Source organism: Oncorhynchus gorbuscha, linkage group LG13, assembly GCF_021184085.1.
Source record: "Oncorhynchus gorbuscha isolate QuinsamMale2020 ecotype Even-year linkage group LG13, OgorEven_v1.0, whole genome shotgun sequence".
Classification (NCBI taxonomy): domain Eukaryota; kingdom Metazoa; phylum Chordata; class Actinopteri; order Salmoniformes; family Salmonidae; genus Oncorhynchus; species Oncorhynchus gorbuscha.
In genome coordinates, this window is record NC_060185.1 from 43,173,649 (window position 1) to 43,199,119 (window position 25,471).

General features: G+C 41.5%; 1 protein-coding gene across 1 annotated transcript; it reads left to right on the forward strand.

Moving 5' to 3' along the window:
* Positions 1 to 573: 573 nt before the first annotated feature.
* On the forward strand, positions 574 to 25,220 carry LOC123992952 (myelin protein zero-like protein 2). Its single transcript, XM_046294619.1, has 5 exons — positions 574 to 854; positions 19,482 to 19,651; positions 19,977 to 20,187; positions 20,554 to 20,722; positions 22,017 to 25,220. Exons 1-5 carry the CDS (start codon positions 803 to 805, stop codon positions 22,171 to 22,173), a joined length of 759 nt encoding a protein of 252 aa, XP_046150575.1. The 5' UTR covers positions 574 to 802; the 3' UTR covers positions 22,174 to 25,220.
* The last annotated feature ends 251 nt before the right edge of the window (positions 25,221 to 25,471 follow it).

The window sequence follows — 25,471 nt, forward strand, 5'->3', positions numbered from 1 at the left end:
CTGTTATCACAACTTTGAACTGACATAAAGCCAGTGGCCACACCAACAAAATTGAGGGAAACTGGCCCCTTTGGTTTACAAAGGCTCAATAAAAACAAACATTGGATTAATAAGTCTCACAACATATAACTATACATAAAAGGCTTAAAAGCATATTATTCTTCATAAGCACTAGGCTTAAAAATGCTTTGCAAATTATGTTATAGGCATAAACATACAATAGGGAGATATAAACAGCGTTTGGTGTTATGCCAAATATGCCGTAACTCGTTGCCTCAGGTATAGACTACAGCATCAACGTGTCATTTTATGAATCCTTAAAAAAGTTGTACGCTGATGTGTTATAAGTTCACTGTTTACATTTATGTTGGGGGCACCATCTTAGTCTGGATATAAATTTGCCACTGACAAAAAAAATGTAAAGTAATGGAATGGCAGTAAAATCTGAAAAGTTTGGTGGCTCAACAGGTTGGAAAATAATATACAAATGGTTGTCTTCGTCAAACTTCAGCAAGTGAAAATTTGATAAGAATAGAGTGAAGGTTTGTTACTCCGCTCGAAAAAGGTGGGAGACCGTCAAAATGACGAGGGCAGGATCGAGTTGAGACGTGTCCCACATCGTCTGAGACCGCCAGTCAGTGCGGATAGGATTGGGGTTTACAGACAGTCTAAACTCCAGGTCCAGAAGAGTTCAGCGAGTTTATAGCATCGAAGTGTCCAGTCCATTTTGATTTTATTCAGTGGGTTGGTGGGGACTCCACAAGGGTCTAAGCAATTTGGTCGACTCCGGACACCTTTTCCAATGAGCGTAAACCATTTTTATCTCGTCCTCTTGTCCGGACTGGCAGCTTCAGGTGAGTGTGCGAAGTTGTTTTGATTTATGCTCTACTAATTTCGAATTAATCCAAACAATGGAAACTAGTCCAAGAGAATAGTAATTGTGGGTATTATTAATCTCTGGTTATAGTAGTTTAGATCATATGGTTAGGTTATTTCGTGTCAGTAATGTTTCTCCTCCATCCTTCACTCGACACATCATTACGATGCTATCGTGAGATGTTGGAGTAGCTGTTCTATGCATTAGAGCACTGAAGTGGTGAAAACATTATGAATACCGGAAGTCTCCAACCTGACCCGAGTGTCCGATGTGCGTCAAAGGGAAGTGGGAATTTGGCTCCATGCGTTGCTACCGTATAGGGTTGGTCGCCTGAGCGTTCCTACGTGATTATAAAATGCAACTTGCTTATAGCCCCTTAATGACTTTACATTATTTGTCGGTATTGAGGAAAAGACGCATTGTTTTGAAGCTTCATGCAACATAATTACTTTCCTTCTTTTGATCATGTGTATCCGTGCTTGCGTGCAAGCCAAGGATTGTCGAGATGTTGACCGCCGGATAGGAAGGTCCACCTGTTTCCCGTCAAACAAGCCAAAGGATGTCGCTAGTGTATCATATGAGCTAATATCTTGGCACATACAAAGACCCTCAGTGGATATGTTATAAACAGATGACACTGAAAATAGTTCACATTTTTGGCTATTAAGTTAACATGTATACAACGGAGCCTGCTGGACTAATTGAAGTTAATTGACACGTGTTTAGTTTCATGCACTGGTGGGCATCATTGATATTCCTCTGGAGAACAGTAGGCCTATTTAACCTTGACTTAATCTCTAGAAGTGTCCAACTGTATGCTATAAATGGATTATATGCATAGGTGCAAGCAAAGCACAAACTGCTTAGGTTTACATTGACAGCATGTGCCAAGCAATAATTCCTTCATATTGACAGAGTGCCTGACTAATTGTGCAAATAAAGATTGACAATATTTTGAATTTGTATTTATTATGGATCCCCCATTAGCTGTGGCCAAGGCAGCAGCTACTCTTCATGGGGCCCCAAAAAATTAAGACAGTAATATACATTATAACTCAAATTTTAAACATTAAAACACATTTGACAACAGATATCACAATACATTAAGTGTGTGCTCTCCGGCCACCACTCTACTACTACACACAGTCCAGGTGTACGTGTGTGTATATTGTGTATTTTATATGTGTTTGTTGTTGGGTGTTTGTACCTGTGTGTGTGACTTTTCATAGTCCCCGTTGTTCCATAAGTTGTATTTCTTATCTGTTTAAAACACATCTGATTCTACTGCTTGCGTGAGTTACTTGATGTGGAATATAGATCCATTAAGTCATCGCTCTATGTTGTACTGTGTGCCTCCCATAGTCTGTTCTGGACTTGTGGACTGTGAAGAGATCTCTGGTGGTATTTTTTCATGTATTTTTTTTAAATTTCACCTTTATTTAACCAGGTAGGCCAGTTGAGAACAAGTTCTCATTTACAGCTATGAACTGGACAGTATAAAGCAAAGCAGTGGGACAAAAACAACGAGACAGAGTTACACATGGGATAAACAAACATACAGTCAATAACACAATAGAAAATGTGTATACAGTGTGTGCAACTGAAGTAAGAAGGTAAAGGCAATAAATAGGCCAATAGCGGAAAAGTACTTGCAATTTAGCAATTTACACTGGAGTGATATATGTACAGATGAGGATGTGCAAGTAGAAATACTGGTGTGCAAAAGATCAGAAAAACAAATATGGGGATGAGGTAGGTAGTTGGTTGGATGGGCTATTTACAGATAGGCTGTGTACAGCTGCAGCGATCGGTAAGCTGCTCTGACAGCTGACACTTAAAAGTTAGTGATGGAGATATAAGTCTCCAACTTCAGTGATTTTTGCAATTCGTTCCAGTCATTGGCAGCAGAGAACTGAAACGAAAGACGTCCAAAGGAGGTGTTGGCTTTGGGGATAACCAGTGAAATATACCTGCTGGAGCGTGGTGCTACGGGTGGGTGTTGCTATGGTGACCAGTGAAATATACCTGGGGTGGGTGTGGTGACCAGTGAAATATACCTGCTGGATATGGTGACCAGTGAAATATACCTGCTGGAGCGTGGTGCTACGGGTGGGTGTTGCTATGGTGACCAGTGAAATATACCTGCTGGAGCGTGGTGCTACGGGTGGGTGTTGCTATGGTGACCAGTGAAATATACCTGCTGGAGCGTGGTGCTATGGGTGGGTGTTGCTATGTTGACCAGTGAGCTGAGATAAGGCTATACCTAGCAAAGACTTATAGATTACACTATAAGTCGCCAGTGGGTTTGGCGACGAATATGTAGCGAGGAGCAGCCAACAAGAGCATACAGGTCGAAGTGGTGGGTAGTACAGTCGTGGCCAAAAGTTTTGAGAATGACACAAATATTAATTTTCACAATGGTTGCTGCTTCAGTGTCTTTAGATATTTTTGTCAGATACTATGGAACACTGAAGTATAATTACAAGCATTTCATAAGTGTCAAAGACTTTCATTGACAATTACATGAAGTTGATGTAAAGAGTACATTTTTGCAGTGTCGACCCTTCTTTTTCAAGACCTCTGCAATCCCCTCTGGCATGCCATCAATTAACTTCTGGGCCTCAACCTGACTAATGGCAGCCCATTCTTGCATAGTCAATGCTTGGAGTTTGTCAGAATTTGTGGGTTTTTGTTTGTCCACCCGCCTCTTGAGGATTGACCACAAGTTCTCAATGGGATTAAGGTCTGGGGAGTTTCCTGGCCATGGACCCAAAGTATCAATGTTTTGTTCCCTGAGCTACTTAGTTATCACTTTTGCCTTATGGCAAGGTGCTCCATCATGCTGGAAAAGGCATTGTTCGTCACCAAACTGTTCCTGGATGGTTGGGAGAAGTTGCTCTCTGAGAATGTGTTGGTACCATTCTTTATTCATGGCTGTGTTCTTAGGCAAAATTGTGAGTGAGCCCACTCCCTTGGTTGAGAAGCAACCCTACACATGAATGGTCTTAGGATGCTTTACTGTTGGCATGACACAGGACTGATGGCAGTGCTCACCTTGTCTTCTCCGAACAAGCGTTTTTCCAGATGTCCCAAACAATCGGAAAGGGGATGCATCAGAGAAAATTACCTTTAGCAGAATATCAGTCTGTCCCTGATGTTTTTCCTGCAGAGAAGTGGCTTCTTTGCTGCCCATCTTGACACCAGGCCATCCTCCAAAAGTCTTCGCCTCACTGTGTGTGCAGATGCACTCACACCTGTCTGCTGCCATTCCTGAGCAAGCTCTGTACTGGTGGTGCCCCGATCCTGCAGCTGAATCAACTTTAGGAGACGGTCCTGGCGCTTGCTGGACTTTCTTGGGCGCCCTGAAGCCTTCTTCACAACAATTGAACCACTCTCCTTGAAGTTCTTGATGATCTGATAAATGGTTGATTTAGGTGCAATCTTACTAGCAGCAATATGCTTGCCTGTGAAGCCCTTTTTGTGCAAAGCAATGATGACGGCACGTGTTTCCTTGCAGGTAACCATGGTTGACAGAGGAAGAAATATTATTCCAAGCACCACCCTCCTTTTGAAGCTTCCAGTCTGTTATTTGAACACAATCAGCATGACAGAGTGATCTCCAGCCTTGTCTTCGTCAACACTCACACCTGTGTTAACGAGAGAATCACTGACATGATGTCAGCTGTTCCTTTTGTGGCAGGGCTGAAATGCATTGGAAATGTTTTTCGGGGATTCAGTTAATTTGCATGGCAAAGAGGGACTTTGCAATTAAATGCAATTCATCTGATCACTCTTCATAACATTCTGGAGTATATGCAAATTGCCACCAGTCAAACTGAGGCAGCAGACTTTGTGAAAATTAATATTTGTGTCATTCTAAAAACTTTTGGCCACGACTGTATATGGGGCTTTGGTGACAAAACGGATGGCACTGTGATAGACTGCATCCAATTTGCTGAGTAGAGTGATGGAGGCTAATTTGTAAATGACCGCCGAAGTCAAGGATCGGTAGGATAGTCAGTTTTACAAGGGTAAGTTTGGCAGCATGAGTGAAGGAGGCATTGTTGCGAAATAGGAATCCGATTCTAGATTTAACTTTGGATTGGAGATGCTTAATGTGAGTCTGGAAGGAGTTTACAGTCTAGCCAGATACCTAGGTATTTATAGTTGTCCTGATATTCTAAGTCAGAACCGTCCAGAGTAGTGATGCTAGTCGGCCGGGAGGGTGTGGGCAGAGATCGGTTGATGCATGGGTGTTCGAGCTGTGCGCTAGCAGTTTAAACAGACAGCTCAGTGCATTCAACATGTCAATACTTCTTACAAAAACAAGTAGTGATGAGGTCAATCTATACTCTACTTTGAGCCATTAGAGATTGACATGCATATTATTAATGTTAGCTGTATGTGTCCATTTAAGGGCCAGCCAGTTCTGGGCCAGTTGCAATTTTCCTAAGTCCCTCTTTGCGGCACTTGACCATGTGACTGGGCGGTAGTCCAGCTGCGACAAAACTAGAGCCTGACGGACCTGCCTTGTTGATATTGTTGTTGAGCAATTTACTGTTGACACTTTTGAGCATCTCTCACGCAATTGTATAAACTCTCACTCTTTCAAATGTTCACATTCATGTAGCATTTTTCAAATCTATTGCATTTAGGCTAAGAATCAATCTCATGCCTGTCCTCTACACTATAGGAGCCTAGGCTGTAGCAGCACTATACACAACTGTTGAGGCAAAATCTTATTTTAGCCCAATAAAGAGAAGCTCTCAGGCAGCCCTGTTCATGGAGTGCCGCAGATATAATGGGATTTTGTCCAAACTAGACACCACACCTGACCAACTGAGCTAATTGATCAGTTCATTGATTGTCTAAATTCAACACACCTGGTCTTCCAGGTCAGTTAAATCAAAAACATCAAGTGCCTGCGGCCCTTCAGGACCAGGGTTTCCTACCCCATCTCTAGGCTCATTTGGACTACTCTGGGCTAGAGAGAAACGTTGTTTCGATATTGGAAATATCCATGTTTCCCCTCTTTAGCCAAAACATGAACTGGAAGCCATCCCAATACTCTCTTAACCATTCATTATGTGATATTCTGCCATTGGTGATAAATGTTCTTTCTTACCATGACTGGGTTTCCTTTCATAAGTATATACCTACACTTCCTTTCTATCCTTTCCTATCAACCAGCCTTGTGTGCCTGTGACCCTGAGAGCTCACAGGCACACAACCATGCATGTGTCAGCTTGTTTTCATATTCAGGTTTACCATCTTGACACACAGACACGTGAGTTCAGATCAACAGTGAATTGCCTGTGCTGGTTATCTAACCTCCAGATATTTGGGTGGCAGTTTGGCATAGTTGATAACATCTAATTAGCCATAATAAAGAAAGGTCGCTTCTGTTCCACTACTGACCGCCTCTGGTATTAGTACATGGTCAATATCACTAAGGAAATCTGCGTGTTTTTGACATGCTAAACAGTCAACACACCTTTTATGCAGAAAGTGAATGGGCAGCCCAGGGGCATAGTTGATAGACCAAGTGACTATCTCGAGTTGCACCCTATAAGCTAGCCTCATAAAGTCAATGGATGGACCTGCTTTCCCGGGCTTTCAATGCAAAGCCACTCTTAAAACTCCTGATTATTTTCATGAGAACGGTTTTGGCCCGAAGCTGAAACAATCGTTTGATTTCATATGTACTTACTTCCCTGTGCATGACAAAGTTGTTGTGGGGCCTGTTCTATTGTTCTCCAAACGGTTTGTCAATAATGTAAACGAAAGAACTTCCAGTTAACTCTAGTGGGTTTCCTCGGGAAAAAGAAATCAGTTCCAGTAACTTCAGACTGCTCATCTGACGTCGTTAGAGCCAGCAGGAAATTAGTCAAGAACCAGCTAAATAGAACCAGCTAAATAGCCAAGTGACGAACGTTGATGAAAGCCTTGACATGTCAGAGCATGAGAGAATTGTCGCTGTGAGAGACTGCATGTATTATGTCAAATGTTTTATGGAGTCCCTGTGACAAACTTACATATTCAAATGAATTGATCCATTCAATTATCTGCTCCAAAGTCATCCTCCACCTCTAAGGCGCTATGGAACTAAACAACATGTCTACCTGTAATTGAAATATGGTGCGTGGAAAAGTCTTCTTTCCGCGCATTAGAGCGTTATTGGTGTGGGCGGTAGTGATTTTGTTGGGTTGGACCGAGACCCAAATCAACAATCTGTGGAGAACGTCTTGAGTCAGCGTTGAGGGAGAGGAGGTTTGATGGATTAAACGTTTCTCCTTTCTTATCGTAAACAGACTTCTCCTAGCCAATACTACAAGATTAATTCTAGTCTGTCAGTTTACCCCTAAATTCGTAGATAAAGGTAGAGAGGGGGAAGTTGAGAGAGAGAGAGAGAGAGAGAGAGAGAGAGAGAGAGAGAGAGAGAGAGAGAGAGAGAGAGAGAGAGAGAGAGAGAGAGAGAGAGAGAGAGAGAGAGAGAGAGAGAGAGAGAGAGAGAGAGAGAGAGAGAGAGAGAGAGAGAAGGGGGTGGAAAAGAGTGGGACTCCCTCTAGGGCTGTTGTGGTTACCGTATTACCGCCACACCGGCAGTCAGGAATCATGAATTCCATGTGACCGTTGAGTCACGGTAATGAGAACTACCATCAGGTCCTAATGGCCCGGTACTCAGGACTCTATTGTCCCTCTAACCACTCTGACATCAATGCAAATGCAATGGAAAATCACATCACACACTTATCATCAAAACAGTAGGACCACCCTACTTTTAAAACTCGCCTCACTGTGATGATCAATTGGAAGAAAGAAGATCAACAGCAGGTTGAGACAGTGCAAAACATGGTGGTTGTGGATGTTGTTTCAAGGCCTAACAAAGAAACGGACATCGCTTTTTAAGGTGGTGATTATTTCAAAACCCCCATATGCATATTAGAGCTTATTCTTATGTAAACCCGGGAAGTAAAAAAAACTGAATTAAAATGATGGTTATGTCGTTATACAAACATAGCCTACCACATGTTACGCATGTCAGTAAAACATAAAACTGATTTAAGATGTCGTTGGTACATAATTGGTCTAGCCTTTGAGTGTGGACTGTATTATTATGCATACTGGATGGACTGGTTACCTTATGCTACAGTATGCTCCAAAATGTCTATCCATGAGTCTGGTAGAGAACGTATAGCCCTGGGTGATGTTGATGGTTCATTGATTGTGCAGGGCGGTTTACAGTTAGCCTACAATTATAGTGAGTTGAAATGTATTGGATTTTGAATAGCCTAGTAATAGGGCATTTAAAAAAATATTTTCATAATTCATTGAGTGACATATTACCTTGAGCTATATAGAATATCTCACCACCATGCATTTACATCTCCTCTTCCCTCTCCTTTATTCCTTCCTTCGAGCACGCAGGCGGGCTGTCAACAGTTTAGTGAAATATGTTATGCTGCGAAAACATGTTACTATCGATGTTCCCAAACAGATTTGACTTGCTTTCCAAATTAAGCACTGGGTCGTTGCAGGAACAAGGTTGGAGAGTCCATGGCATACAGAGTTTGGGCGGAATATCACCTGTCGGGCGGCGAGAACCTGCTCCTCAAACAGTGTTTGATGAATGGAGTGAAATCTTAAGCACACGATCCTCTGTAAAACCCAAGTATCCTACAAAACGGACTGGAGGGAAAGCGGGAGGCCTCCATTCGCTATTTGAGTGCATACAGATGACATGTGTTTCTGCTAAATCGAAAGACAAGATTCAATTGAGAATAGTCTGAAAATATGATCTCTTGATGAGAGAACAGCTGTGCAGCCTGGAGAAAGGAACAGAGCGCATACTTATTTTTGCTACTTTCTCAAATCATCAATAGTCTATAGGGGCATCATGCATCCCATATATGTTTTGATTTCTAGGACATTCTAATGTTTGTATCATTCACAACTAAGGTTGGCAAATAACTCTAAATCTACCACTTAGGACCTGTTTCAAATGATCACTTTTATGCTCACTTCATCTGCGTACTCGCTTTGTAATGGTAAAAATATCCTTTCTATTTCATTCAGCTAAGTTCATTTATTTTGTTCGTACTATAAAGTCATATAAAAATGGTGGCACGGGACTTCTAAGCATATCTTGTCTGCTAAATGAACAAGCCTACAGAGCTCATGGCATGGAGCATAGCCAGATAACTAACACACAGTAGGCCAACATATTCTGTTCTTCTGAAATACATGTTCTTCATATCATCATGTTGTTTTTTTTTTTACCTGCGTAAAATAAAGAATGGATTTATTGGGATGGTGTCTATTAAATTGATGGCTGGCAAAATGGCATGAGCGCCACAGCCCTATGAGGGATTGAGGGAGAGAGACAGAGCGACAGAGAGTGATAGTGATAGTATGTAGCCTACTGTGCAAGGGGGAGCTATCCCACCATATATTTTGCACGGCACCACTGGAACACTCAACACCCCTGGCCCTGCCCCTCTCTCTGTAGCCCTGGCCTGAGAATACAGGTTGATACCTGAACTCAGCTCTACTCTCCCAATATGAAAGAGCTCTTGTAAATGTAACCTGGGCTTGTGAAATCTCTGACCACAAAGGAGAGAAGAGAGTCTTTGTAGTCTTTTTAGGCTTTGTGTTGTTGTGTGTAGGAGACCCGGCCCAAGTGTATCTTTCTCCATACCTGTAAGAGAGTCAGGTTTCCTCCCAATGGACTAGGAGTCTGGTCATGAAGTGGGAAGAAAAAGCAACTCAGACACGACCTTGGAAATAATGTAAAGAACACAATTTCCTGAGTCCGAGGGGAGAGCCGTGCCGATTGGTTGATTTGCCTTACATTGTTCTTCCAGATCCAATGTAAATCCCACCGTTTATGAAAGAGGAAACCATTCCTTGTACATTACATAAAAACAACTCGTTAGATTTGCACAAGTGCAAGTCCTCAACTGGCAGCTTCATTCAATAGTACCCGCAAAACACCAGTCTCAATGTCAACAGTGAAGAGGCGACTCAAGGATGCTGGCCTGTTTCCCATGCCAGTGAACGAATCCATACGTTTCCTGGCCGGTGAATCAAGAAGGGTTTAATTACAGACCGTTTCCTGATCAGGTTACACCCTATGTTGCTCGCCATTGGTCCGTGGCCATTTAGTTTGCGTCGGGGACAATAGTTGTTGACAACTGTAGCATTGTAGCTAAGTCTAACCCTAACTCTTTTCCTAACCTTAACCTCATTCTCCTAACCTGCCACACGAATTCACCTAACTTGCCATGCTAATTATCCTAACCTGCTATGGAAGCAAATCATCTGTGTCGAGAAACCATCAGAACTGAATAATGGCAGGCACCAATGGGCGTTTCCTGATATCAAGGAACGACCACATGAAGAAACGCCCTGAATTGTGGTGTGCAATTTTTTAAACGTTTTGTGGAGATTCTGACAAAAAAATGATTTGGTTTCCTAAAAGTTTTCCTGGGAAGTTTTATTAACATTTTGAGAACGCAAATTATTGTCACGCCCTGCTCTGTTTCACCTGTCTTTGTGCTTGTCTCCACCCCCCTCCAGGTGTCACCCATCTTGCCTATTATCCCCTGTGTATTTATACCTGTGTTCTCTGTTTGTCTGTTGGCAGTTAGCTTTGCTATTGTGAAACCTACCAGCGTTTGTTCCCCCTGTGCCTGTCTGTTCTTGCTCCTGTATTCTAGTCCTTTCCAGTTTTGACCGTTCTGCCTGCCCTGAACCTGCATGCTGTTCTATACCTTGACCCACCTCTCTGGATTATTGATCCCTGCTTGCCCTGACCCTGAGAATGCCAACCATTCTGGACCTTTGCACCCTCTCTGGATTACTGACCTCTGCCTGACCTGACCTGTCATTTGCCTGCGCCTGTACAATAAATAAATGTTTGCTTCTTTGACACTCTCTGCATCTGGGTCATACCTGAAACCTGATAATTATAGGTTATTTTAAGGTAATTAAATAATATTATCAGAATTCTTTTCAATAAGACTTAGTTTGGGTGAACTGTTTTGAACTTTTTTTAAATTCATACAATGCTGATCATTTTAGTAATTTCAAACAGACTGAATTTCAAAGGAAACAAGCACTTAAGATCAGGTGTGACTAATTGTTCCCGAGAAAGTTAACAAAACTTTCCAGGTAAACCACAAAACATGAGCAATGTTTAAAAACATACACATTCTGTTCTCAGCGTCAACAAAACTCTATCCTCTAGCTTAAGTATATGGCCACACCCACTAATTGGCCACACCTGATCTTAATGAGTCCACAACTTTGTATTTAAAAAAATTGTAGAAAAAAATATACAAAAAAATGTTTTTGTCATTTAGCAGACGCTCTTATCCAGATCAATTAGGGTTAAGTGCCTTGCTCAAGGGCACACCAACAGGTTTTTCACTTAGTCAACCTTTGGCCCAACACTCTTAACCACTAGGCTACTTGCCGCACTTCATGGCATGCTAGCTCCATCCTGGTGGCGCAGTGGACTGTTTCATGGATACAGAACAGGTTTGAAACTCACGGATGCTGTGCCACCATAAAATAATAAATGTGTTTGCATGATTAATGCTTAAGGAAATTAATTTCCTTGTGTCCTATCTGTGCTTGGCGTTAAGCAGTTAACACAAACTAAGCTAGCAGTGTGTTCTCAGAACAGTATTTAATTACCTTCAACTAACCTATAATTTATTAAAACCTCCTAGGAAACCATTCAGGGAACCATAGTAAAAATGTTGTCAGAACCTCCCTTAAATATAAAAATGTCCCCTGAACAGGTGGAATTTTCCCTTCTGTTCTCAGAACGTGGAAAAAACATTCAGTTTTACCAGCCAGGAAACTTATGGCTTCATTCCCAGAACCAATGAGAAACCAAAACCTTACGTTCCCACAACTTCCAAGGAACCGAATGTGCTAGATGTACAGCTTATAACATCAACAATTGCTTTCATTTGAGTAATGTGCCTTTTTGTAATTGTAACTGTCACTAATTCCTCATTAAATAGCATATAATAACATATATGATATGCTATAATTGGTACACACTTTACAAGCTTTTTAAAATCTCTATTAAAGCCCAAGTTAGATTCAGAAATCCTGAGAAGTAATTGTTCATCAGTAACACTGGAATCAAAAAGCTACTGCATTAGCAGAAGGCATCATCTCCGAATTAAATCAGGGCCAATTATTTAATGCCAGAGAAATAAGTGCTATTTATGCTTCTAATAAATGAAAGGAAAATTATGAAACATTTGTACACAAATTCAAATGATGTGCAGCTCATAGTGTGATGTTTAAGATGATTATCTAACATACTTGAGTTTGGATGAACCTACTGTAAATAAGCACCATGTGAGAGCCAATTTAGTCCAACTCCCCCTCGCATTCCGCTCTCCAACCCCCCCCCACTCCAGTTTCCTGCTGGAGGATAAATGTATTGGGGTGATGCCTGGCTCACAACAAAGCCAGTGTGGAGTCTGCTGTGGACAGACAGACTGATTGGCCCAGGTCTGAGCCTCTTCCTCATCCTCCTTCTGCCAGCCACAGTCATTAACTGGGACTGATAGAGGCCTAGCTAGCCAGCTCAGATCTCCTAAATACAGGCATTTTTCTCATCCCTGAGAATTTTGCCCTGTTTCTCAAGGCAGGCCCAATTTATAATTATTTTTTCTTTAAATGTAATCTTTATTTAACTAGGCAAGTCAGTTAAGAACAAATTCTTATTTTCAATGGCAGCCTAGGAACAATGGGTTAACTGCCTTGCTCAGGGGCAGAACAACATAGTTTTACCTTGTCAGCTCAACGATTCAATCTTGCAAGCTTTCGGTTAGAAGTCCAACGCTCTAACCACTAGGCTACCTGCTGCCCCAATCAGTCTGTCTATACCACCCCCCCCTGCCCCCCACCCCAAAGAAAAAACAGCCAACCAACCCCCCCAATGATTTTGGGCAATTTAAAACACATTAGGGCCAGGGGGAACTCCTCTGGTGGGGGTGAAGAGAGAGGGCCCTCTCTGTCTAATGTACAGTGGGGCTGGTTACTAGTAATGTGGCCTACAGGAAGCCCTCTGCGCAGCTGTTTTCCCAGGTACATGAGTGAACGCATTAGATAAACAAGCATCCAGTCTATATGGACCCATTGGCTTATATCCATTTCAAACGCCCTCTCAGTGTGGGAGGGATGCATGCATTTTGAGGCGAGATCAGAGCGATTAGTATTATGACTGTATTTGTTTGCCAGCCATATACAGTAGTTATCTAGTTAAAGTGAAGATCACATGTAGCTGGTTCAAGTGCATGTGTTTGCCCCTAAAGGACCTTATAGACCCTGGGTCATATTCATTAGCACCAAACAGAAGAAAACAAATTGAAGCGGGAAGATGACTGACTACCTGTACCTGTTCAATTTTGTTTTCTGTTGCAAAACGTTTTGCTACAGTGTGCCCTAATGAATACAACCATGTACTTCCGATCATATCTTCCCAGAGGTTTAAAGGACTAGGTCACGTTCTGCTTGGTCATTGGGTTGGACAACACCCCTGTTGCCTACCCTGTTAAAAAGAAGTATTGCTCTTTCTATAAAAAAAAGAAAGAAAATCCATCCATTTCAATGACAGAACACTACTTCTAATTACACCGAACAAAAATATAAAGATCCCAGAAATGTTCCATCCTGGTTGCTACTGTGAGTCGCTCTCGACGGGAGACGGTTAGATGACTGAATGTAATGTAATGTTGAGTGGCTTCACTGCAGGTACGTGAAGCCACCTGAGAGGTTTGGCATATCAAGAAGCTGATTAAACAGCATGATCGTTACACAGCTGCACCTTGTGCTGAGTACAATAAAAGGCCAGTCTAAAATGTGCAGTTTTGTCGCACAACACAATGCCACGAATGTCTCAAGTTTTTAGGGAGCTTGCAATTCGCCTGCTGACTGCAGGAATGTCCACCAGAGCTGTTGCCTAATAATTTAATGATAATTTCTCTACCATAAGTCGCCTCCAAAGTCATTTAAGAGAGTTTGGCAGTACATCCAACCGACCTCAGAACCGCAGACCATGTGTATGGCATTGTGTGGGCGAGTGGTTTGCTGATGTCAGCGTTGTGAACAGGTGCCACATGGTGGTGATGGGGTTATGGAATGGGCAGGCATACTGTTAACTATGGACAACAAACACAATTGCATTTTATCGATGACAATTTGAATGCAGAAAACTACCGTTATGAGATCCTGAGGCCCATTGTGAGGTCTTTTTTTAAGGTATCTCAAATCAAATTTATTTATATAGCCCTTCGTACATCAGCTGATATCTCAAAGTGCTGTACAGAAACCCAGCCTAAAACCCCAAACAGCAAGCAATGCAGGTGTAGAAGCACGGTGGCTAGAAGAAAATCCCTAGAAAGGCCAAAACCTAGGAAGAAACCTAGAGAGGAACCAGGCTCTGTGACCAACAGATGCATATCTGATGCATATAAGTATTCCCAGTCATGTGACATCCATAGATTAGGGCTTAATTAGTTTATTTAGTTTATTTAAATTCACTGATTTCCTCATATGAACTGTAACTCAGTAAAATCTTTTAAATTGTTGCATGTTGCATTTATATTTTTGTTCAGTATAAATGGGTAAACATACACTCTTAGAAAAAAAGGTGCAATCTAGAACCTAAAAGGGTTCTTTGGCTGTCCCCATAGGAGAACCCTTTGAAGAACCTTTTTTGGTTCAAGGTAGAACCCTTTCGGGGTCCATGTAGAACACTTTCCACAGGGGGTTCTACATGGCTCCTAAAGGGTTCTACCTGGAACACACACTCACTCAGAACACAAAGCAAACAGGGCAATCTTAACTCGGACGACACCTGGACAGAATAAGCAGGGCTTATGATTTAATTGGGGACAAGATCGTTTAGTACAGCTTTTTTCAATCGCTTTGGTGCTATTTTCACAAGTATGTGGGGAATTTTCAAAACTCAGTAAACTTAGTACAAAACTCCAAACTGGTAACACCTGTAACGCAGCAAGTCTCATATTCAAAACCTTTTATTGTGCATTAATTTTGTTTGGAGACATCTTCCACCACACAACCATTGATCCAAAATATATATTTACCGATATAATTACAACATAGGTGTCCTGTAATACAATTAAACTAATTAAATGAATGGAAAAAACATCACGTTTGGCAGGTACTAGTTTGCAGCAAGCCTGTCTGGAGCATTTGACCATTGGTTCTCATCTACATCGTAGTAAATGTCCAGGGCCGTATTACCAAACAAGCCTGACATAGGTCTGGATTCGATGTCATTGCATGCCTCATCCATGGCCTGATGGAGGATGGCACGCTCATGTCTTATTTGGCTCAGTTAGTAAGAGCATGGCACTAGCAAGAACAGAGTTGTGGGTTCGATTCACACTGGGGTCACATACAAAAGTGTGTACTGTTGTCACTTTGGAAAAAAGCGAAAATGGCATATACATGTAGTATTGCATTAGAATACTGCGTTTTCCAATGCAATTTTAGTAAAGCAGTGTGACCCCCCCCCCCATCAAAAAGACCCCAGCAACTTCATTTTGGATATATATTTACTGTAATGGGTATACCTTTTGTTACATACAGTTATAGCAGTGCACATAATCCTAATACCCCTTCATGGACTACGATTGAACATATTCTTCTTTTAGGATGTGAACAGCTATGGTCAGATTTCATTAAAGAGTTATTTTAACAATGCTGGTTATGCATCTAGCTAACATTCATCCCAGGACACCTTGACTTGCATTACACACCCTCCCTGCAGAAACACTTGCCGTGAAATCATGTAACATTTACAGTCCGGAAAGTATTCAGACCTCTTGACTTTTTCCACACTTTGATATACATTTCAACTGTATTCTAAAGTGGATTAAACTGTTTGTTTTTTCATCATCAATCTACACACAATGCCAAATAATGACAAAGCAAAAGCAGGTTTTTAGAAATGTTTGTAAATGTATTAAAACAAAAACATTTAAATATCACAAACATAAGTATTCAGAGCCTTTACTCTGTACTTTGTTGAAGCACCTTTGGCAGTAATTACAGCCTTGAGACTTCTTGTGTATGACGCTACAAGCTTGGCACACCTTTATTTGGGGAGTTTCTCCCATTCTTCTCTGTCAATTTGAATGGGGAGCGTTGCTGCACAGCTATTTTCAGGTCTTTCCAGATATGTTCGATCGGGTTCAAGTCCGGGCTCTGGCTGGGCCACTCAAGGACATTCAGAGACCCAAAGCCACTCCTGTGTTGTCTTGGCTGTGTGCTTAGGGTGGATGTCCTGTTGGAAGGTGAACCTTCGCTGTACCTGCTCCATTCATCTTTCCCTCGATCCTGACTAGTCTCCCAGTCCTGCCACTGAAAAACATCCCCACAGCATGATGCTGCCAGCAGCATGCTTCACCGTAGGGATGATGCCAGATTTCCTCCAGATGTGATGCTTGGCATTCAGGCCAATCTTGGTTTCATCAGACCAGATAATATTGTTTATTTTGATCTGAGATCCTTTAGGTGCCCTTTTGCAAACTCCATGTGGACTGTCATCTGCCTTTTATTGAGAAGTGGCTTCCGTTGGCCACTCTACCATAAAGGCCTGATTAGTGGAGTGCTGCAGAGATGGTTGTCCTTCTGGAGGTTTTCACCATTTCCACAGAGGAACTGGAGCTCTGTCATTGGGTTCTTGGTCACGTCCCTGACCAAGGCCCTTCTCCCCCAGGCGGCCAGCTCTAGGAAAAGTATTGGTGGTTCCAAATGTCTTCCATTTAAGAATGATGGAGGACACTGTGTTCTTGGGGACCTTCAAAGCTGCAGAAAAGTTTTGGTACCCTTCCCCAGATCTGTGCCTCGACACAATCCTGTGTGTGCCTTTCCAAATCATGTCCAATCAATTGCATGTACCACAGGTGGATTCCAATCAAGTTGTAGAAACAGCTCAAGGATGGTCAATGGAAACAGGATGCACCTGAGCTCAATTTCGAGTCTCATAGCAAAGAGTCTGAATACTCATTTAAATAATAAGGTATTTGTGTTTTTTATTTGTAATACATTTGCAAAAATGTCTAAAACCCTGTTTTCACTTTGTCATTATGGGGTATTGTGTGTAGATTGACGAGGAACATTTTTTTATTTAATCCGATTTAGAATAAGGCTGTAATGTAACAAAATGTGGAAAAAGGGAAGGGGTTTGAGTACTTTCCGAATGCACTGTAAGTAAGAGAAAATGATTCCTTTAAACGTGCCCTGCTACAAGCAGGAAACAAGAAATGTGACATCTGTTTGATAGTTCATACATTCGTCATTCAGGGTTACTATCTTGTAATCTTTTTGGCTAACCACATGGGAACATTCTAAAGGTCAACCACTAATCTTTAAGGCAGAACAGGTTTAAGCAAAGTATAGTGTCATTGTTTCAGGAAGGCGTTTCCATGGCGATAGGAGGGGCAGGAGGCAGACTAAAGGCAAGGGCAGGGCATTCACCTGAACTGACCTACAAAGGCAAAGAGCAGTCTTATTCACCTTATTTAGGCTGCTGTAACAAAGGGGTTTAATCATTATTTACTCAAGAAATGTCAGCTTTTAATTTTTTATTCATTTCAATACATTTCTACAAACAACATTCCACTTTGACATTATGGGATATTGTGTGTAGATCACACCTTTACTGTAGTCAAATGACCTAGTGGCATCATGGGTGGAATATTACTAATATTTTTCATCATTTCATAATTAATAAACATATATATATTTTTAAACACTGAAAATCTGGTGTTTCTATGTCAAACAGTTTTGTTATAATTCAGTCCATAACCATGTGTGTGCGGTGTATAGCTTTGTTTCAAAGTATATTTTGTTTAAGACTACCAAGAAACACTCTGTGGGGACCCTGGTTTAACCCATTCTCCCTCAACGTCAGTAAGACAAAGTAGCTGATAGTGGACTACATGAAACGGGGGGCCGAGCATGCCCTCATTCACATCGATTGGGCTGTAGTGGAGCGGGTCAAGACCTTCAAGTTCCTTCAAGTTGTGAAGAAGGCACTACGATGCTTCTTCCCCCTCAGGAAGCTGGAAAGATTTGGCACGGGCCCTCAGTTCATCAAAAAGTTCTACAGCTGCACCATCGAGAGCATTTTGACTGGCTGCATTACCACTTGATATAGCAACTGCTTGGCATCTGACCGCAAGGCGCTACTGAGGGTCCAGTACATCACACAAAATTGTCAAAGACTCCATCCACCCAATCCACAGACTGTTCTCTCTTGTACCACACAGTAACCTGTACCAAAGCACCAAGTCTGGAACCAACAGGACCCTAAACAGCTTCTACCCCAAGCCTTATATTTAAAACGGCTAAATAGCTAATCAAATGGCTACCTGCATTGACCCTTTTTTTGCACTAACTCTCTTGCACTGACTCTATGCACACACTCACACATACTTAGAGTACACTGACACCCCAACACATGCATACTGATGCCACACCCATACACACACACAAACATTTTCACACTGCTACTGTCTATTATCTATCCTGTTAACTAGTCACTTTAGCCCTGGCTATATGAACAGTAAATTGCTACCTCAATTACTTCCCACCCCTGCACATCGACACATTGCGCTACTCCCTGTATAGAGACCTATTATTTTAGACTCCCTAAAACGTTTAGAGCCATGTGACTCGTTATTTTTATTCGTTGTTCACTGTGTATTTATTTATTCCTTGTGTTACTATTTCTATTTTTTACTCACTGCATTGTTGGAAAAAGCCCCGAAAGTAAGCATTTAACTGTAACCCGTTGTCTACCACGCATGTGACAAATACAATTTGATTTGATTTGATTAAGTAATGCTAAATGTATTTTAACAAATGAGAAGACAATCATGTCAAATGTAATGTGAATTTTTGCATTGTGAAAAGTAATTGCTTCATATGAACACGTATTGCAATGTGAACTGTATTTCTAGATGATACACTGATTACGTTGGGTGGAAAATTATGATTGATTTTGTGTGTTGCACTTAGTCAATTAAAAATGTGCTTATAGTTTTGAAGCAGCTGCCTTTTTGATGATCTTTTTTTCGTACTAAGAGTTGTGAAAATGTAACACATACTTGTGAAAATGTAACACATACTTGTGAAAATGGCACCAAAGCGATTTAAAACCAATGTAATATCAGAGGTGTGTGTGTGTGTGTGTGTGTGTGTGTGTGTGTGTGTGTGTGTGTGTGTGTGTGTGTGTGTGTGTGTGTGTGTGTGTGTGTGTGTGTGTGTGTGTGTGTGTGTGTGTGTGTGTGTGTGTGTGTGTGTGTGTGTGTGTAGACCAAACTACAGACTCCATTCTGTGGGTGTCACTCAATCCATTATCTGGAGCTGGGAAAATGCAGCCAATTTTTTAATTTTCCAGCATTTTCTCTGTAATGTGTTTCTGTGGGGGTCTGTTTGTACACAAACATCGATAACATACACTACTGATGTTGTATGTATGTTTAGCAGAGTTTCTGTTGCATAACTACTGTGCTGTGCTGTGTTCCTGTGGCTTCAGGCTTGTTCCCGGTCAGTGGGCTGAGGGTGGAAACGTCGGGGGAGGTGGAGGCAGTGAACGGCACAGATGTGTGGCTGAAATGTACCTTCCAGAGCAGCTCGCCCATCACCCCAGCAACGCTCACGGTCTCATGGAGCTTCCGACCCATCGGACCTGGCCGGGAGGAGTCAGTGAGTCACCCTTGCTAATTGTGGAACCCTCTGGGCATCCTCGAGATGTAGTTCAGAGACCGTGTGTGTTTGTGTGTGTGTGTGTGTGTGTGTGTTTATAGTCTGTATTCTGTAGTTTGTCAAGGACCTCTGAGTCAACCATCAACCTCCTTGTCAGCGTCATTTTGAAATCTGTCTAAACAGTTTAGAAAAATGACCTTGTTTCGGAAATACTATTGTTGGAGAAAGTCAATCAGAGGTGACAATTAAGTCAATTAGATGCAATTAACTACCCGCTAATGAGGTGCAATGTGATCTCATTAAGCATTGTGTCAATCTATGTCAGGTGTTCTATTACCATGAGAGGCCTTACCCTCCCCCAGACGGGCGTTTCCATAAGCGGGCGATATGGGCAGGTGACATCATGGGGCGGGACGCCACCATCGTGGTACGTAAGGTCAAGTTCACTTACAACGGGACGTTCAGCTGCCAGGTGAAGAACCCTCCGGACGTCCATGGCAACGCAGGGGAGGTGAAACTGACCGTGGTCACCACAGGTTTGTGTCTGTCTACTGTGAAGCGTTCAAGGGTGCTGGGTTAAAACATACTGTAGCCGTGTCTGCTGTCCAATCTTTGGCGTCGCGCTGTGAAAACCTCCCAGCAATCTTTACAAAACCAATCTGACCCATTTGTCATTTATTCCATCCAGCAGCTCCTTTCTCACAGCAACAAGAGGTACTAGCCGACATTGCTACTGTAGTGGGATACTATGTATACTGTTGATGCATTTAAAAGAATCCTAACACATCCCATAAAATCATCATCATGTACCTCCCCTGGGAACCAGCCATCTAGTCATGTTTGAATAGATAAAGTGACAGTTACCTCTTTGTCTATTTCATTTACCCCTTTTCCCTTTAAAGCCTCCTTCACTGAGATGATCATGCTTGCTATAGCCATCGGGGGCGCCATCGTGCTGATGGTCATCTTCCTCGTCATCATCATGTCAATAAGACGATGTCGCGAGAAGAGACGGGAGGAAGAGGGGGCGGAGGAACTACCTCGCAGACAGAGAAAGGACCCTACCATGTGGTAAGACAGAGAGAGAGAAGGAGCAAGAGAGAGTGGGATCTCTCCACCCGGTCTCCCCACTCTGGCTGGGCTGTGCGGTGCTCACCTCTGGGACTGTGCTCAGTCAAATGCTTTTTCTGCTTGGACACTCTCCTCTGAACTTAGCTTTGGAACCAAAACCTGGACCTATAATTGGGCAGAAGTTTTTACCAAGAGCAGACTTAAGTGCTAAAAGTGCCTTAGAATACGACTGTAGATGATCCATCTGCTGGATCCTGTATCTTACCGCCATGCACCTTTCTGGAAAGACAGTATGCCTGCATTCATATTGATCTGTATTTCCTGTACAGTGTTTCTATTGTTATTGTCTACTAACCAGTTTCAAACTCTAACATCTGCCCAATCAATTTCCAATCTCATAGCACTTAGTAAGCCAATGCCCATGGTTGTATAGGTAGTAGCAGTCTCTCTCTCATCTGGTTCAATTCCTTTCAACCATAAGTCCACAACAAGATGTCTTTACATTTCCGTCTCGGTTTACTGCTGATCAATGATATTATTTTGTTTTGTTCTGAAGTGATTTTGTATTTCTAAGCAGATGTTTTTTTTTTTAAATCAGTAAAAATGTTCAACTTACTGCAGAAATACTCAAAATAATGTCAGTATTCACTGCAAGACCCAAGGCACTTGTTTAAAACAGACATTTATAAAATATTAGACTCAACATAAAGTTCATTATTTTCAAATGCATAAAAATGTCAAAGAATTGAGAACTATTTCACTATGACTGTCACTGTATTGCAGTTTTTTAAACCTTTAGATAGTTGACACCCGATGTCTCTGTTTTAGACAGTGCATTTATGGTCACTTTGTATTTGATCTGGTGTCTATGGCATACACAATATATCATTAGGGTTCCAAATCTATGGTCTATGGGTGAAGGGACTACTTTGCCTCTCATTCTGTTGGGTTTTCTGATCTCTGTGCATTGGGTGCTTCTTTAGGTTTACATTTAAACAATGTCATGTGTAACCACATATGCAAAAGAAATTGCCCTCGAATCTCACCAACAAAAGCCAACTCTACATGGAAGGATTTTTTTTTTCAAACAACAAAATCCAGACCAATTGATTAATCCAGAGCAAACATGGTGTTCAAAGATGGCTTCGCTTGAAAAGTTGTTATTTTCCCCTCATCTAAAAGGCCAATTCCTGCTCAACCTTTCCCGTCTTTGGCCTCTGACTGCGGCTTTGTCTGCGTGTGTGTATGTTTGTGATTGTGTGTGTGTGTGTGTGCGTGTGTATGTGTGTCTTAGCCACCCTTCACGGGCCATCCACCTGTATGTGGACGATGACGTGCTAGAGGTTGACAGCTCGGACGGTATGATCTCGGAGGCCAGCACCAAGGACCCCAGTTCCTCTGAGGAAGACGACAGGAGCTCTGACTACGGCGGAGGCGATGACTCTGACTGAGATGGGGACAGTGAATGTTGGCTTTATTTTAGGCGTTACCTCTATGTGCTTGTGGTAAAACTTAATCCACAGTTGTTTTTTAAAAACTATTGATCCTCCGTGGTGTATTTTAAAAATGGGTGGGCTCCTGGACTCATGTGATTGGATAGAATATATACAGTTTATATACACTACAGTTCAAAAGTTTGGGGTCACTTAGAAATGTCCTTGTTTTTGAAAGACAAACACGTTTTTTTGTTCATTAAAATAACATCAAATTGATCAGAAATACAATGTAGACATTGTTAATGTTGTAAATGACTATTGTAGCTGGAAACGGTAGATTTTTTAATGGAATATCTACATAGGCATACAGAGGCCCATTATCAGCAACCATCACTCCTCCTTTAGCCCGAATAGAAACAGTATGCATTTGCATTTGTTTAAGCTGTTTTCTAGTGACATTTGTTTGGAGACATCCATAACAGTGAGCTAATGAGGCCCGATTTCGCCTGGCATAAATAGAAAATGTGCTCTCTTGTCAGGGAACTTTTGTTCAGAGGAGCTAGCCAACAGCACAGCTAACACTCACTTCAAACTGAAGCTGAAAAGACTGCGAACTAACTGCACTTCGTTTCGTTTGACCTTTTTCAATTTACATTTCTTTGTATATATCCATAAAGAAATGATGCCAGCTGATTCATGATTTCAACTGTCTCGTCCTGACTCCCGACACGTTCATTATTATGGAACAGCTGAAGATCGAATTTGAATATTGAAACAATGTTGCAAATGTCAGAGACAGACAGCAAGGATTATAGAAATCTCTGCTATTGAAAACTAAATGTTAGTCTAAAAGATATGTGAGATAATGTCCAGATACTTTTTATAGTGGAGTCAGTGGATGTTTTTTACTGATGAGACAGTGGATTGCGCAGTCGGATGGAACAGAGTAAATAGGAATTTTAACGTCATAGATTTAGCCGGTGATAATTTGTGGAATAGACACTGGCTGGAATGCGGTTTTAACCAATCAGCATTCCGGATTAGACCCACTCGTTGTATAAGTAAATATAATGCAGGGGTTTACAGTGACTGAAGCCCCTGGGCCCAAGCCTATGGAAGACCCAAGAGACAAAAAAACAGATATAGACATTATATCATATATTTTTTTTATCCAACCGCAGGAGCCCACTCTCAATGTTCAAAATACACCAGAGAGCATAATTTAGCCACAGAGGATCGAGAGTTTCAAAAAATAGCTGTGGATTAACTTTTATCACAAGCACATACAGATAATTCCTAAACTAAAGCCAACATAAAGTGTCTTAAAAGGCCTGGGTTCTGGACCTGAACCATGCCAGGAATATGCATCCCACACCATAACATATACTTTGTGTCTCTCATTACTCAAGTGTTTCCTTTATATTGTCAGTTACCGGTATGCCTCCAGCCTCCATGTGCGTCAAATATACAGCTTGTTGCGTTGTGGACATAGAAATACAATCCATAGAAGGGTTTTGGAACCTCTTACCCTGGCAATTTGACTGTTAAATTCATGGGTACACTAGCGTCCTGATTTGAATGGGAACTGCCATCTATGGATTATATTATATATGGATTATATTATATTTCAAAATGCAATCGAAGGAGGGAAAAATTACAGTTTGTAATGCAAATGCCTACTGCTGAAAAGGAGAAGACTAAACTGTCTATAGAACCAATGGAAACATTTTTCTCAACAACTGCGAATATCAGCACTGTTTTTCAAAGGAGCTAATCTTGAGATAGACTATTGCCACGACGAACACACACACACACACACTGAGTGTACAAAACATTTGGAGCACTTGCTCTTTCCATGACAGAATGACCAGGTGAATCCAGGTGACATGTGATTTCTTCAACCGCCCCTGCTGCTAAGCATGGCAGCCGGGATGACATAACAGGAGAGGAGAATATGAATGGAATGCCTTTAAAGTATTTTTTTTTTTATCTCAAGCTGTGTTTGAAGAAGAGTTTGAAGAGTCTAAAACAAGAATACATCTGAGAATCCTATTGGATGAAGATGATGATGAAGTTTGAGAGGGGAAATAGGAAGCACCAGGCAGCATAGCAGACTAGTATGTCCCAATGCAGGGCATAAGGACAGGGAAAGGGACAGAACACTGCTACCTGAATGAGTTGAGTGGAGTTACGGAAAGAAAAAACTGGGATCTCACAATGCGCTGTACCAAAGAGAATGTATCACATCAAGAATGTTGGACTGATTTGAATAGTGTTACATTTCTACGGAAAATAACAAGTACCCATAGCGCTAAGGCACCTGTCTCTGTTGTTGAAAATATCCACACTGTACACAAGAATGGTCCTTCTTCTGTGTTTTCTGCTCTGTCAATGGATCCTAGAGCTACAGTAACCACTGTAAGTCAAGCTATTAGTGCTGCACTGCCTAATGAGACAGAGATCTCAAATGACTACAGACTGACAACCTGACACTGCCTGAGATAGCCTGATGGTGATTGTGTCTGTCTGTCAATTGGTGGATTAGGTAGATGCCGTGGACATTCATTGATCTGGCCAATAAGGACCAATCAGGTTGATTCTTATGATTCACTATAGGAATGACCTGAACTGTACTGTACAGATATTTTCTTTTCACATTGTCCTTTTCAGCACAGTTCCCGCAACTATAGATGCGCAATCAGCCCCAGCCAGTACAGCTGGGCAGTTTGATTCGGTTTGCCTTAGTATTGTGAAAGAGTATTAGAGCAAGAATAGTATTTTTTTTAACCTACCAGCATCTTAGGTATCTACTGTACTGCCTTCACAGCCAGTGAAACTGAGTGGCAAATAGCCATGGCCCAATCGTCGACAGAAAGAATCTTCAAATGGTCTTATATTACAGTCTTAGAACTAAGATGAAATGTCATCAATGCTTGCCAGGGTGCGTGGGAGTTGAAAAGAGTCGCATGCAGTCAGATCTGAAAACCCTTAGATTCCAAAATTGTCCTTGAGACGTTTTTATTTATTACATTTCACTGTACCACTCTTTTATATATATATATATATATATATATATATATATATATATATATATATATATTTTTTTTTTTTTGTTAAACTGAGAATTTTTTTTTTTATGTCTCTGAATTTTAAACATGCAAAAGTATTTTATCCTGTTGTTTAATAAAAAATCCACGTTAATGTTACTGTTTGATTTATAATAAAAATGACCTTTTACTGAATTATTGCTGGTCTTGAAGCGTGATGATGTGTCTCTGCTGAAATTTGAACTTCTGCAACTATAGCTGTTAAA